Genomic DNA, 15,078 nt, shown 5'->3' with positions numbered 1-15,078 from the left:
CACTGTTCAATGTTTCTTGAAAACATTACCCACTGTAGTATGTGACGTGTGAATAAACTCCAACTCTGTATCAACAACACTGTTGTGTAACTTCAGTTAAATACTTGTATGTGTGTAGATTAGAAAGAGGTAAGTTAAAGGATCTGCAGTATTTTATGAAGTATTAATAGAAGTAGAAGTGTGTATTTACCTGGTAGTAGGCTGTCAGTAATGGCTACTCCTCTCTATTTGGACTGGTAGATCTCGGCAGACCTGCTCTCGGTTCAAAAACGGTTGGGCACCCCTGGTCTATACGATAAAGAACTTTAGCGGATACAACTGAAATCGTCTCTGTGTGGACGGGGCCTTAAGCTGATGGTTTTATTAACTGGCACACAACTTTTTATGAGTCTCACCACTCAGATTAGTTGCAAAAAAAGTATAAAGAAGCACTTTTATGGAAAGTGAACTGAAGTACTTAAGAGCTGGAAAAAGCAATGAAGAGGGGCATGAGGTTGTATATATGTGACATTTTGTATGATGAGCAGGCAGAACATTTTGATCATCTCAGTATATCTAATATTTTAATAAAATATATTTCATTTGATCCACTCCTCTGCTTCAATCCAGATAAACAGGGCACATCATGCAGAGTTAATATTTGGGTAAACATGGCTGCCAGAATAAATGTTCCATGCCAGATTTCACACGGCCCACATCATCCTGCAAAGCTACCTGTAACGTGTGTGCAGTTTTTACTTACCCAATTTATCCTTTCAAATTCAGGCAAGGAAAAACTGAGTGGATTAAACAACTTAAAATGAATATAATTTAAATATAGAGTTTTTTGTGATCATACAATGGCCAAGAACATTTTCAAGGTCCAGCACATACTGTGAATACTGTAAATAAGCTCAACAGCAAAAGAGCCAGAGGGCAAGAAGTCTAATAAGGCAGCAGCCTTTCTAATTCAATCTTTTGATTAAAGACAAACAAATAGCTTGGCAGATAAACCAAGTTGGTGGTTAGAAGGACCCTTTAGCTGGTGTTGTAATACCCATCTTTGGAGACAGTCTTGGACAAAAACGTGTTGGAGGATAGATGAGTGGAGTTTTGATTTTATTCATCCCTAAAGTCTTCTTATATGGAGTTGACAAGGATTCAATCCTTAATCCTGCGTGTCTGTCGGACACACTGCTCTCTACTTTTAAGAGATTTTGGATGCAATGCTAGCCATAATGTATGCAGTTCATGTCTTTCTTTCCCTCTTTTATTTGCCCCCTGGGGTTTGTAGAGAAGCCTGTCATGGAGAGTCTGATATGGAGCAGACTTTGAGAAGCATGTACCCTTCTCTTTTTCTCTGCTTCTTCCACTACAGTAAGGAGAACCCAGAGGTAACTTCTCAGATTTCTCTTTGAACTGTATGTGTCCTGTTCTGTATTCATCTGCATGGTCAGTTTGTCTGATAGCTAAATTGACTGGCACCGGCTGAAATAAAGTCATCCACCAGAAAGAGCAGCCTACAGGGCCCTGCATCACCGTTCTCCATTGTAAGGAGGATCTTAAGGACACTGTGCAACATTTCCTCCATTGGGCTGACAAGAGGGAATTGCATCAAATGTTCTCAGTTGGAAAGGCACCCTAGAGGGTCTTGTACCAGATCGTGTCCATTTAAAGGACACCCTTTAGTCCCTTAAACCAAACTGTCTCTAATGACAGAACACCATAGGGCCCTGCATTACATTTGCTCCATTGGATGAGCCCTGCACCAAATTGTATCCCCTGAAAGAGCACCCTGCGTCACATCTTCTCCATTGGACTGACACTGTCAATTGTATCCAATGACAGAACACCAGAGGGCTCTGCACTAAATGTTGTCCATTCCCTTCAAGCAAATATTTCCTTTCACCCTGCATCAAATACAATTTTCACCCTGCATCATGTGTTCCACATTAAAAGAAGAACAAAGCAACCTAAATAACCACTGTTCGCTAGGCTGGTGGTTCATTCCTTGCTCCTCCTGTCTACATGTCAAAGCGTAAACAGTTAACTGAGAGCCTTAACTTTGCACCTAACCCTCAACAGTCTTATGTTGTATTCAAGTCAAGGTAATGGACTTTCGATTTTCTTATAATTAAATCATGTAGTGTTAACTGAAACTTAATAAGAAGCATGTCCAAAAAACTCATGTTCTTCATGAGAGATGTTACCTGCCGTGGTTAGTTTGTGGGTTAGACTCCCCCCTCTCCACCTGATTGTCTCCCTCCAGATAGAATATAGAATCGGAGGGATGAAACCCTCTTTAATGGTCACACATGCAGAGCACACAGCACACACAGTGAAATTTGTTCTCTGCATTTAACCCTAGTACCAGGAGTCTAGTACTAGGAGCAGTGGGCAGCTATTGTACAGCGCCCGGGGAGCAATGGGAGTGGGGGGTTGTCCAGTGCCTTGCTCAAGGGCACCACGGCAGGGCCCAGGAGGTGAACTGGGACCTCTCCAAGTAGCAGTCCACACTCCATATTTAGGTCTGTTCAGGGACTTGAACCGGCGACCCTACGGCTCACAGTCCAAGCCCCTACTGACTGAGCCACTGCCAAACAGATGCAACCTGTCTCTCAGGTGCTCCCAATCCCCAATCAAACCCTGTATAAAGGATTGAGGAGCTGTTGCACCCCTCTCTTCCCTTCCCCTCTGGGCAGCATGTGAAGTGTGTTGTCTCTGAGTGAGACCTGTTAGTCTGTGTAGTGTTAGAAGATGTGCTACATTGTTTCTTTTGACATGGTTCTTTGTTATCGCTGTCTTTTGTAAGAAAGTTGTTTTATTTTGTCTTCTGTTTGTTTTGTAACTTGGCTAGTGAGCCCTCTTTATTTTGGATTAATTAAACAATATATTTTAAGTTTGCAAATTGCCTGGTTATTTTATATTTTTTTATTCCCCTTTCACCCTAGACTATTAGGGACCGTAACAGAAATTATTGTGGAAAGATTGTTATGGAGTCAAGGTAAAAGAGGGTCTAGCCGCTGATGCATTGAAGTGTGGATGGTTTTTAATTCTTGCCCCACTGTAGTGAAATTGGAGCCATGACCTACATTTCAAACAATTTAGCTGTGAGATTAAGTATATGTGTACTTCAAAGGAGAGGAAAAATCTGTGGCCTTGAGCCATGCGCACATGTCCACCTCAAAGTTTGTGGCTAACTATCCAATGTTTCTATTGGAACAGTAAAGATAGCCGATGTGGTTATTTTGACCCCAAGAAATCCTATAATTTCTCTGGCTGCTATGTCTTCAGCAATAGTTCAGATTGTCTGGTTTGTGTGATCCTTGCCTCGCACTCATGTTCATTTTCAATTTGTCCTTCCTTCAGACTTCTGCTCCCCTGCTTACCTCATTTGTTTTCCCCTCCATCTAATCTCAGACACTTCCTGTTCGACTGTTTGTCTTCCTCTTTCCCCTTCGCTTTCTCCATCAACATCTACCTGCGTCCGTCCATATTGGACAACACCATCCTGAATTGGGTTTGATCTCTAAGCAGCATTTATTTGATGTGAAACAGACTGAATTGAGGTTGGCAGATAGAGGAGAGCGAAAGAGATGGGTGGTGACACTGAGTGCTGTGTGTGTGTGTGTGTGTGTGTGTGTGTGTGTGTGTGTGTGTGTGTGTGTGTGTGTGTGTGTGTGTGTGTGTGTGTGTGTGTGTGTGTGTGTGTGTGTCAGAGGACAGTGCTGGCAGGGAAGGGAGTCTATTCAGCGGGCTCACACTGATTTTGCTGACAGTATCACTTCCCTCTCTCCCTCAGTCTCTCTTGCACCTTTGGGGGAATCCCCTGTGACATCATCACCCCTAGCCTAAAACAAGCAGAAAGCCATGCTCTGAAAAAACAATATTAGGGATGCACATATTGAGTTTTCTAAGCGGATACAGACAGCCAAAAAGGACCTGCTTCTCATGGCCTATTACGGATAGAGAAATCATAACTTTATTTAAATAGTGGTCCAAGCGGGGTTGACGACACGCAATCCAAAACAAAAATACATTTTAATCTGAAGTCAACAATGAGTTTTTGATTTACAAAGAAACACCACGTAAAAAACTCTAAAACCGACTCCTAAAATAACAAAATGACCAATAATTATTAATTATACCGTCATACTTCTCGTCACAAAAGTGATTGAGCCTGTCCATAAGAAATCTTCTTAACTTTTTAAACCCTGTGATTCATGTCTGATATTGCTTTGAGATACTTCCAGGAAACCTAACATACAAATATGCATTGTCAACAATTTATCGGCCTGGTATATTGTATATTGGATATCTTTAATAAAAGTGTGTGTGCTTGTGTACAGAATAATCAACAGGGCTTGTTTGTTGCAATGCCAAAAAAGAGAGCAAGAGGGGCAACGTTGTGGGTGTTGGTCACATTTGTTAGGAGCATCAGTTGCCCCCCCTGTTTCTCAGGAGCTCACCGGTGCCTCCGTACTTGTCGGCCATGTTGATGTCAATGTGAGGGGTGAGGGCCAGCATGGTGCGGATGACATCATCACTGCCCTTCCCAGCAGCCCACATAAAAGCCGTCCTCCCCTCCAGGTCGGGTTCATCCTTGACAGACGGGTGGGACAGAAACACACCCACTGTCTCCTACAGGCGCACAGAGACGGCCAGTTTTGGGATTTTAAAAGAGATGCTGAAGATACATAATGAGACGGCTTTATTTCATTATCAACGATATTACATTTTGGATAAAGATGCACGATGCTGACTCAGCAGGATTCCCAGTTCTGCGTGTTCATTGAATGAGACTCACAGCATTGTTGCTCTGAGCCCCATAGTGCAGAGGTGTTGCTCCTTGGCTGTCTGAGGGAATAGTGCCTGAAGTGTTTCTCTCCAGCAGCAGGTGGACTATTTTGGCATGGCCTGAAAAACATGTTTACATTAGTGGGATGTGAGGGGGACTGATAGTGAAAAAGGATCTACAGTTAGGAGTTAGGACAACTGCTTGGTTATACAAAGGCCCCTTGTAATTTCAGTTGACTTTCACAGAACTGGTAACAGAAAAGCAAGAAACTCCTCATCAAGTCAACAAAAGTCAACTGTCACTTACACTCCTACCTACCACTCTATTTGACTATTCTAATCATCCTGGTTATACATTCTAACATGTGCTAATTAGCACAAAAACAATGCTCATGGGAATGTCATCTGGCACAAGATTTAAGATGTCAGCCATCATCACAGTCAGTATGATTCCTCTTCTTGTGACCATAAATGTCTGTACACAATTTCATAGTAATTCATCAAAGAGTTTAAGACTCAATATAGCTTGTTTATTTGTTTTAAAGTGCCACAGTTCCCTACAGAGGTCCAAGCTAAGCCTAAGCCTAAATGTCGTAACTGGCCCCTTACCTTATGTCACTTTGCAAAAGCAGCCCCTACAGTAAAGCGAGTATGGTATCCTTGCCCTAGAGACACAATGCTAGCATGGATTAAAACAAAAAACATTATCTAAATGTGCAGTAATAATAAATGTTGCCATTTTGGCTTCAATTCATTTGTGGGGGAAATCCATATTGTTGGTTGTGTATCAGTCATTCAGGCCGCAGCAGGTCACATACAGGAAGTATGTTCACTCACCGAGCAGAGCTGCCCAGTGCAGCGGGGTTCTGAAGAGGTTATCATAAGCTGTCACATTACAACCCCCGTAAGACGTCAGCACCTCCACCACTGCCTCGTTACCGTCAGCAACCGCGAAGTGCAGGGGGGTCCGCCCCTCATAGTCCTGCCAGTTCAGCAGGGACTCAGTGGGAGCTGCCTCCTTCTCAGGCACACACACACACACACAAACACACAGAAGAAGACAAACACAGTAAAGAAGCTTTGTTGTTTAAAAAGTGGAGATGAAATGTGATTATGACCGATTCATGTGAGTGTGTATATGTATGAATGTGTATGTGTGTGTGTGTACAGTAGTGTGTACCAGTATGCAGCGGACAGTCTGTGTAGCGCTCTGCTCCTGACTGTGCGCTGCCCAGTGCAGAGGAATCTTGCCCTCGCTGTCTGGGATGCCAATGTTGGAGTCGTGCTTGATCAGGAGGCGAACGTGTTCTGGTCGGTTATAAAAAGCCGACCAGTGGAGAGCCGTTTGCTGCAGAGACAAAGAGAGGAAAAATTAGATAAAAAGTGCCCAAGATGATGAATGGAGTTTAAAACAGAGGAGGCCGTTAAAAAACCAGGTTTGAGGTTTCCATTCACTTTAAAATAAATTACTCCACTCTGACAGGAATTATGAGGGCTACGTGCTTCACAAAGCTCTTATTGAAGATCCGGCAGTGAGCTGAGATTGTAATTCAGATAGTGCTGCCATGACGGCTACTGAGCTATTCTGAGATTTACCGAAACCACTGTCATCTGACACGATGATGCATATTGGATTATTACAAAACCAACTACTGATGTCAGATACAAATCAGCCCAAACGGACAAAGGGCCGTGTGTTTGTGTGTTTGTGGTTTTATCAGCAGAACACAGGACAAAGCCACAGATTGTTATGTCGTCCACTGCTGTGTGAGTGTGCCTCTGTGTGTTTTTGTGTGTGTGACATTAAATTCCTGCTGCTTCTATGAAAGATCTTCAGTCTGTCAGTTATGTCTTTGCAGGTTATTGGACGCCCAGACTGGCTGGTTTCTGACTGAGGGCAAACTGAGGAAACCGTCATCCAACAACTTAGAGTGTATATCTTCAATGTATTACCTTGTTCTTGTCTTGGGTGTCAACCTCTCCAGGTCCGATGTGTTTAAGCAGCAGGGCGAGGGCCTTTTGGGAGGGGTGTCGGGTGGCAAGGTGGAGCGGGGTCATCTCCTCTAAATCTTTCTGCAGCCAGTTAGCTCGCCTGGACAGAAGCAGCTTCAGGAAACGCAAATTCCCCTGCGACACATGAGCAAAATATTCTCAGAAATCCCCAATTCTCCTCAATATTAGTGAACGAGCGGCAATGACACACACACACACATCATCACCATCACCATCATCATCATCCTCGTCCTCCTTACTTTTGGTCTCTCACCACTCCTGTCAGGTGATGTATTGTCACTGGACGGTACGGTGTGAGATACGATGCTGCCGTGCCGTGTGCACGTGTGAGTGTGATTTGTATATTTGAACATATCGCCACAGTCTGACAGATCTATCTAGTGTGTGAGCATGCATCTAGACTATGTGTGTGTGTTTGCATGTGTGTGTGTTTGTATGTGTGTGTGTGTGTGTGTGTGTGTGTGTGTGTGTGTGTGTGTGTGTGTGTGTGTGTGTGTGTGTGTGTGTGTGTGTGTGTGCCAGGCTTGGGGAGTAATGTAATGTATATAGTATTCAGGATACAAAAAAGATAACTATATTTCCTTACAGTTACATACAAATAAAACGTAATCAGATTACTGTTACATTTCTTTTTAAATTGGGAATAATTAGAAGGATTACATTGTTACTAAAAACAATGAATTAAAAGAGCTTATTTAGTTTCTTGTGTAATAAACTGATTGTATTTTTTCTTTCAAGCTGTACTGTTCTTTGGGTTGATACCATAAATTTGAATCTGTAAACGTACTTCCTGAATTTGCTTTATAGTTTTACTTTCATTTGTTCATTTGTTCTTCTTTTTTTATTCAGTAGGTGAACTCATATTGTAAAAATGTAGTGCTTGTGAGCTGAACTGAATGTATAAAACTCAAATGCATCATTTTCTGTTATTTCAGTTTTTTTTTTAATCAAATATTATATAGATTATAGAGGACAAATGTTCCCAGAAGTAAACAGTTTCATTGAATTTCTTATTCATAATTGGTCACTTAAGATAAAATGTTCTCTTTTTTATTATTTTATACATATTTTTATGACAGAATAGTGCTGCTAGTAAAAACGTGGATTATAAAACTGGAGTTGCCTTTTTCAACTAATCCCATTGAAATACCAAAGAAGAGATTTACTACTTACTGTCTTTCTCTTTTTATACCCAGGCTGTCACACTTAACAATAACACAAATAGGTTCATTGATGGGCTTTTGACACACAGACACTATTAAAAGTGTAATTAGTAACGTTTAAATAGTGTTGAACTTGCAGGTCATTCCTTTAGTTAGAATAGTGAAAGTGAGGATCTACATTATTATAGGGCATGGGCTACTTCTGTACAGCTTTATACTAAACTTGAGAAACATCCAGCGAGTCATTTAAGGTTTGCAATTTCAAGGCAACATGAGCTTGTAAAGATAGTGTGCAGCTATTTGCAAATGACAGCCAGTTGGTTTTGCTTTTGGATTACAGTTCCCTCGTGGTGAAATTGAACTTGTCATATTTAAATCAGAATCTAGAAGAGTTTATAATTGTACATGATAAGGGGATGAGGATTGAATTAAATGTATTGGACGCAAGCCAAAGTCCCAGCCAAATTCCCAGACTGGACATCTGGTAATTAACTTTTTTAAGGGACTTTGCACGTTATCGTGTCTCATTCAAGTGTCAGAACACAGATAATCTGAGACCCAAAGGCTCTAAACTGTACACATGCTGAGTACAGCTGTCACTCATCATGAAACCACTGGGCATTAAGAAAAGAGATACATTTTGCTGTTTGTGATGTTCTCACTCTCCCTTTACTCACTGACTGACACACACACACACACACACACACACACACACACACACACAAAGCACAGGTTGAGTCAGCAGGTAAGCGTTAATAGAGACCAAGATTTAAGGGAATATGCAATTAATTAAAAAAGTACAATTAAGTGGCTTGTGATGGAAAATGTTATAAATTGTTTATAAAGGGAATTCCTTTTATTTAAATTGCAGTCTTTTACTACTTGCATTTAATAGGAAATCCGCTTCCACATTTTAAAATGTACTTGGAACAGCTGGAAGCTGTTTGGTTGTGAGGACGAAGAGAATATGCGATGATCATCTTTTGAGGCTGTTAATATATTTTTCCAGACATTTCTAAGAATTCGGAAGATTGCATAACAATATTGCTATATGTCCAGATAATGTCAGCACTTTTGCAGAAGAGTGGACAATTTAGCAGATGGACCACGGTTCAATCTACCATGCTGCACCTGCTCTGATTTCTCTGTGCAAAACCCCAAACTCCTAGCAGCTGCTGCAGCTGTCCCTGCTCTCTGACCCTCTACAGATGGGGCAAATGCAAAGAAATGGTCCTTATAGGAATACAAAAAGTAATACTTTACTTCTTATAAAAGTGAGTCTTGATGTGACACGCTGTATGTAGTGTAATATGTTTAAAGCCATTTATCTACCTGTGATGAGTTTGAGGAGGGCGCTCCTATCTCCATTGACAGCGGCGGCATGGACCTGCGAGCTGAGAGCCACGGGTCCTGGGCAGGACGTCGCCTGTAAAGAAAACATATAAAAGGTCACAACTTGAACTGCAACAACATACACTCGCTGTTAAAAACAGTGCCATTATGCTGAGGCTAGAATGCTTCCTTACCATTCATTTAGCTCCAAACACATCCCACAAAAAACTCAAATTGAAGAAATATTTCTTAACTCTCACACAAGCAACATTTACATGTTTCCTTAATTGCTTAATTGCTTAATTGTGTTTGTTTTAAGATAGAGGTGTAAAGGTATTTAGATCCTCTAAAACCATGTCAACACCAATAAAGCAGATACTTTCTGATGTTTTATTACAGTAAGTGTGTGTGTGTGTGTGTGTGTGTGTGCACGTTGTGTGCGCCCATGAGCATATGTGTGTGTCCGCTCCTGCTGAGGGGGCTAAATCTCTTCCTGGCCCCACTTAACCAGAGCCCAGTGAAAGCAGGGTAATCTGCAGACAGGAAGCAGCTGGGGAGGGGGAGACCCTGTGTGAGCATGTAAGAGGGGGGTCTCTCTTCATGTCTTATTCATGTCTCATTAATACTGCAGCATGCCTGGCTGTGTGTGTGTGCATGCTGTTGTGTGTGTGTGGGTTTAGAGATGTGGGACAAGCCCTGCGGGGCACAACACAGAAATCAATTATTGCCCCTAAACACATAAACGCTGGAGGCACAAACTCATGCCACAATCTGCGCTTTCTCCAAGACATTTTCATTATCGGCCACACAAATAGACATGTTTCCCTAATATCAGCTTTAAACAAGACAACAAGTATTGATAAAGTGTAGGCAGGCTGATTACTTTGGTCACAGTTTTAAAAACGTGCAACTGTCAAAAGAAATCTTCCCCCTCTCCTCCTCCTCCGCCGTCATCTCATAAAGCTTGCTCCTGTAGACACTGCGTGCAGCATGGCAATTACCCATCATGCTCACTGCTTTCTCACGCTCTGCCAAGTAGTGTCGGAGACTGAATACAGGTTAGTTAACACATTTACTGTAAAGTAGCGGGTAAAGGAGGATGGTAGGTGCGGCACATAAAGGGGTGTGCGAGCATCGGTGTGTGTTTATGTGTGTGTGTTTGGCACATGTGCCACGTCATGGGAAGTTATTTTCCGTGAGAGAGAGTTTTTACAGGGGCTTTACCAAAATCAACCACAAACATCTCTAAACATCTCTAATTTAGAATGATTGCTCAGTCAGTAATGCACACACACACACACACACACACACACACACACACACACACACACACACACACACACACACACACACACACACACACACACNACCCAATTAAATTAACCAACAGGTTCAACCTAGTGGTTGGGTTGACAAAAACCAGGAGTCATGGTTTAATAGAGGCTACACTCTTAAAAATGTTGGGTTATTTTGTCAACCCAACCACTAGGTTGAACCTGTTGGTTAATTTAATTGGGTTATTTTTATGGAAATGGATATTCTGAGAACCCAATTCGCTGGGTTATTTCTGTTGGGTATGGAGTTATTAGCTGTTGGGTTGCAATTTCTATGAAGTTGTGTTGGTTTGTTTTGGAATACCCAACACATTGGGTTGACGTTGACCCGCGAAACCAGCCACCTCCCACTACTAGTGCTGCGTACCGGTACGCCGAACCGGTACTGGACTTGTAAAAAGTTTCGGTTCAAGTCCGGTTAAAACCGGAACGTCGGGAACCGGTACTTACGTATATTCTCCTTTTTGTTCTAAACCATCTAAAACCTTCCATAGATCGAGAAATTTGCGCTGAGAAAAGACGGAAAAAAATTGTTTTGGCTTCTGATATGGCGGCCATTACTGAGCTCACGAAGTCTCGCAAATTATCGCAACTGCTCGCGAGATCTGTGTGACGTCAAGGGAAGCTGGCTTAGACATAGTGGACACTGACAGCGTGGGATGCTGGTTGCCATATTTGGTAGTGTAGCTAAGCTAACTCCTTTGTATGTATGGTGATATAGTGTCTGCCGAAAGAGCAACACTTCACCCAGACAATGTCAATATGCTGTTGTTCTTGAACAAGAACACATAGACTTGTACTCTTGCATATTGAGTCTTGTATGTACATCACTATGTATGTAGTTGTGTTGTGTAGTTAGTAACACATGTAGAGTTCTAGAAAAGACATGGTGTAGACACAAGTTGGAAGGGGGCACAATAAACCTGACGAGTTTGAATTTGAGTTGATTATGAGTTTATTTTCAATTGATAATTAGCTCACAATAAGTTCACTTTAGTTACTCACACAACTTGACACAAGTCCGGACTTATAAGTCCGGACCTGAACCTGAACCTCTGGACTTGAGTCCGGACCTGAACCTGAATATGAGTCCAGGTACACAGCACTAGTCATACATATGTGAGATAAAACACACAAGTTAACAAGATGAAGTCAAATAAATCAGTGCGGTTATAAAGTCACAAATATCTGGGAAAAAAACATCTTGTCTTTTTTTGCTGCTGCACCGCAAACATTAAAGTACTTCTAATCTTAAAATCATTTTAAAAACAATTTTATCGGCTTCATTTGGCACATTTTTATCCAACCTCATCACAATAAATAAGCGTCTAGTAAACAGGAAGTGCCACAGACTGTGAGAAAACTCTGAAGTTGTTATTGTGTATGAAACCTCCCTCTCTCTGCTTGTTTTTGTATAAAAGTATGTTCTTGGTGACATCCTCTTTAAACCAAACTCCTGCCTCCGCTCTCCCTGCAGATACTTCCAGTGTTTCCACAAGTTCGGCCTGTTCGCTCCGATCCACAAAGTGATCCGGATCGGTTTCCCCTCCACCTCTCCAGCGAAGGCTAAGAAGAGCAAGCGGATGGCGATGGGCGTCTCCTCTCTGGCCCACAGCCCCAGCAGCTCCTCCATCAGCTCCGTCAGCTCCGTGGCCTCGTCTGTGGGCGGGCGGCCCAGTCGCACCGGCCTGGTGAGACGACGTGGATTAAATACTTACATTTACTTACTTACAATTTACTTGACAGTACGTGAGCGTGAACTGTTAACAACTTCTAAATTCAGGGCTATAAAAAAAACTCGCTGGCCCCCCGAAAGTGTCTCTAGGAATAATTTGGGCCCTTGGACAAATAACTTAAAACATTAAATATGCCAAGTGTAAATATGCTGGATTTAGCTTTGAGCTACTTTCCATCTGCAGTCCCTCACATAAAACAATAAGAAAATGAATAAAGAAGGATTGTTTTGGGAGATTATCATCCTCGCTTTGTTGCAGAGAGTTGGGTTTAATATTCTCATCTGACTCTTGGCAAGGAAGCAAGAAGATTAGATTAGATTCCTGTATTGTCACTACACAGAGTATAGCCAAGTTCAAAGCATTCCCGATGGGGCAGTCACACGTAACAGACAGTATAAGTATCATTTGACAATACAAGCTACAACTTTTAATATAGCATAGCTAGCATACCGTTATTTATCATAATAAGGGGTTTGACGATACCCCAAAATAATAATATCATGATATCATTGAAATGTCTGATTTTCAAAACATTTAGAAGTAAATTGGACTTGATAAATTAATGTATTTGACCCGAACCAAATTTATAATAATTAATATTCTTATTAAAAAAAAGTGGCACAAATATGTTAAGTAATATCGTCAGAGAATCACAACAACATTGAGACCTTTTTATTGTAATATCTTGATATCTTATACATCCCTATACATAAAGTAAATAACTTTCTTTCTTTATAAGGTTCCATTTAACACCACTAAGAAGGTTAAAATACAACCAGCACATAGTTAAATGGCCATAAAGAAACATAAAAATGGCTTAAATGTAGGCATTCTCTTGAAATGCAGTTTTGCTACAACAAACTCTGATAATTGTACTATTTAGTTTGTGGCTAGAACCAATGGTCTTTGTGAATCGGACTGTTTATGCAACCAGGCATGTTTGCATATACAAAAAGAGACCATTTTGAGGCAGAAGTCTTCATATATTGAAATATGTGCAAATATCACACCCTTTAAGATTCATACTGAACTTATTCAGGTTCAGTGGCTTCAGAAACTGTTCACTCCCTTCTTGAATCCGCCCTCTGTGTCTTAAAGAGTAATAACCTCAGTCATGTCCTGCAACAATCTGACATAAAGGGACATCCGGATATCTCACATTGATTCTACCTCCTGGTGGAAGGCCAGATCTCAGATGGAGAAGCCTCCCCTTTACTTTGTTAATTGTTGGCAGCAGAGAGAGACTGCCAGTTTGAGTTATCAGCAGATCTGTGCACAAAGTATTCTGATCCTAAAGATCTTATGTTGTTAATGCGAAAGTCCCCGTCCTCAGTTTGTAGGAACTGACACTGATGTTAACACACAGGAATACATACATTGCTGCAGTACACAGCAAAGGTGCACGAGTTCATGACCTTTGCATCATGCTGTAAACATGAATTGAAAATGTATTCATGGCATGTTAATGATTTTTTTATCCACAGTATAATATTACTAACAACTCATGTGTCAGTGTTCTGTGTTTAAATAAAGGTTACTGAATTGAATTGATAGCACAGGTCAGACAGGAATCTTTTCAAAGAGCTCCCTCTAGTGGTCAAAACAATAGTTACATCTTTTAGGACTTAATTGTGCTGAGAAATATTTATTGTTTGAAGCCTTGTGATACCAACATTAAATAATATTCACTTACAAAGTGTACAATGTTATCGTGCTATGGTCAGTATAAGAAAGCCTGTTATACATAATTGTGGGTATTTTTTTATGTTTTATGAAAGAGAAATATATTGAAATAAAAAATAAATGTCCCTATGTCAGATTCACATGTCAAAGCCATATATTTATGATAAAATTCTCACAAGTACATTTGAATATTAGATGAGATCATAAAATTGCACAAAAGAAATACATTTAAAGAAATAAACTCTGATATTTCCTGATATTTTAAATTCACAAATTTACGACGAAAAACTTGTCGTCTCTGAGATTTACGTTGCAAATTATTGAGATAATCGAGAGGTGAAGTCCCTCCCTCTCCGGGGGACCTCCATGGACCTTATTTCGGAAAAATTATGTATTGAAGTCAATGGAGAGAGAAAGATTATCTTTCGATCCCGTTTGAATTGTGCCACGAATTACACATATGATGTTTGTCAATTTAAAAGATAATTTTGCAAGTCAAACAAATAAAAAAGTGTGGTAAAACTGTGAAGTAACACTTGTTTGTGTGAAACCGTTCAATGAACTACATCTCCCGTCTCGCACCACACACCAAGATGGCCGTCACGTTGGCACATTTCACTTCTTTCTTTCAGAATGAGGCGGAAAGTATTAAAAGAGGTGAAAATCACTCCAAGTCTGGGCATGTTGAGAGCTGTACATACACACAAGGGGAGTTAGTCGGTTCCTAAGAGCCAGCATGCGGGACCGGGACTCTGGGATTTGTAGTCTTTCTAGTTGCGTATTTTTCATAGTCTTATATTTCAACAGTTTTACAACAAACTGTGACTTTTTTCACATGGAAATTATTTTTTAAGATTGACAAACATCATATGTGTAATTCGTGGCACAATTCAAACGGGATCGAAAGATAATTTTTCTCTCTCCATTGCCTTCAATGCATGATTTGCCGTACTTTAGTGCCGGCACTAAAGTTCCACGGCACTGAATCCGCCAGGGGGCTAGTGCCAATCGCATTCACACCGCAGTACTTTCCCTGAGGCA

The 15,078-nt window shown here is 41.0% G+C and overlaps 2 protein-coding genes across 2 annotated transcripts in view; one reads left to right on the top strand and one right to left on the bottom strand.

Annotated features, from left to right (window-relative positions):
- Nucleotides 1-4,390: 4,390 nt before the first annotated feature.
- invs (inversin) lies at nt 4,391-7,197 on the bottom strand. Its single transcript, XM_010779898.1, has 5 exons — nt 6,730-7,197; nt 5,957-6,124; nt 5,614-5,794; nt 4,787-4,896; nt 4,391-4,620 (listed from the first exon to the last, which is right to left on the bottom strand). Exons 1-5 carry the CDS (start codon nt 6,832-6,834, stop codon nt 4,417-4,419), a joined length of 768 nt encoding a protein of 255 aa, XP_010778200.1. The 5' UTR covers nt 6,835-7,197; the 3' UTR covers nt 4,391-4,416.
- Nucleotides 7,198-9,333: 2,136 nt separating this feature from the next.
- The window catches only part of LOC104952997 (inversin-like), a 12,460-nt gene continuing 6,715 nt past the window's right edge, over nt 9,334-15,078 (top strand). The window contains exons 1-2 of the mRNA XM_010779913.1: nt 9,334-9,380; nt 12,096-12,309. Of these exons, the coding sequence (XP_010778215.1) occupies nt 9,334-9,380; nt 12,096-12,309 (261 nt within the window). The remainder of the gene's footprint in view (nt 9,381-12,095; nt 12,310-15,078) is intronic.

Source organism: Notothenia coriiceps, unplaced genomic scaffold (genome assembly GCF_000735185.1).
Source record: "Notothenia coriiceps isolate Sejong01 unplaced genomic scaffold, NC01 NC01_scaffold00020931, whole genome shotgun sequence".
NCBI lineage: Eukaryota > Metazoa > Chordata > Actinopteri > Perciformes > Nototheniidae > Notothenia > Notothenia coriiceps.
Note: the sequence above shows the minus strand (reverse complement) of the source record. Positions and strands in the feature narration are given on the sequence as shown.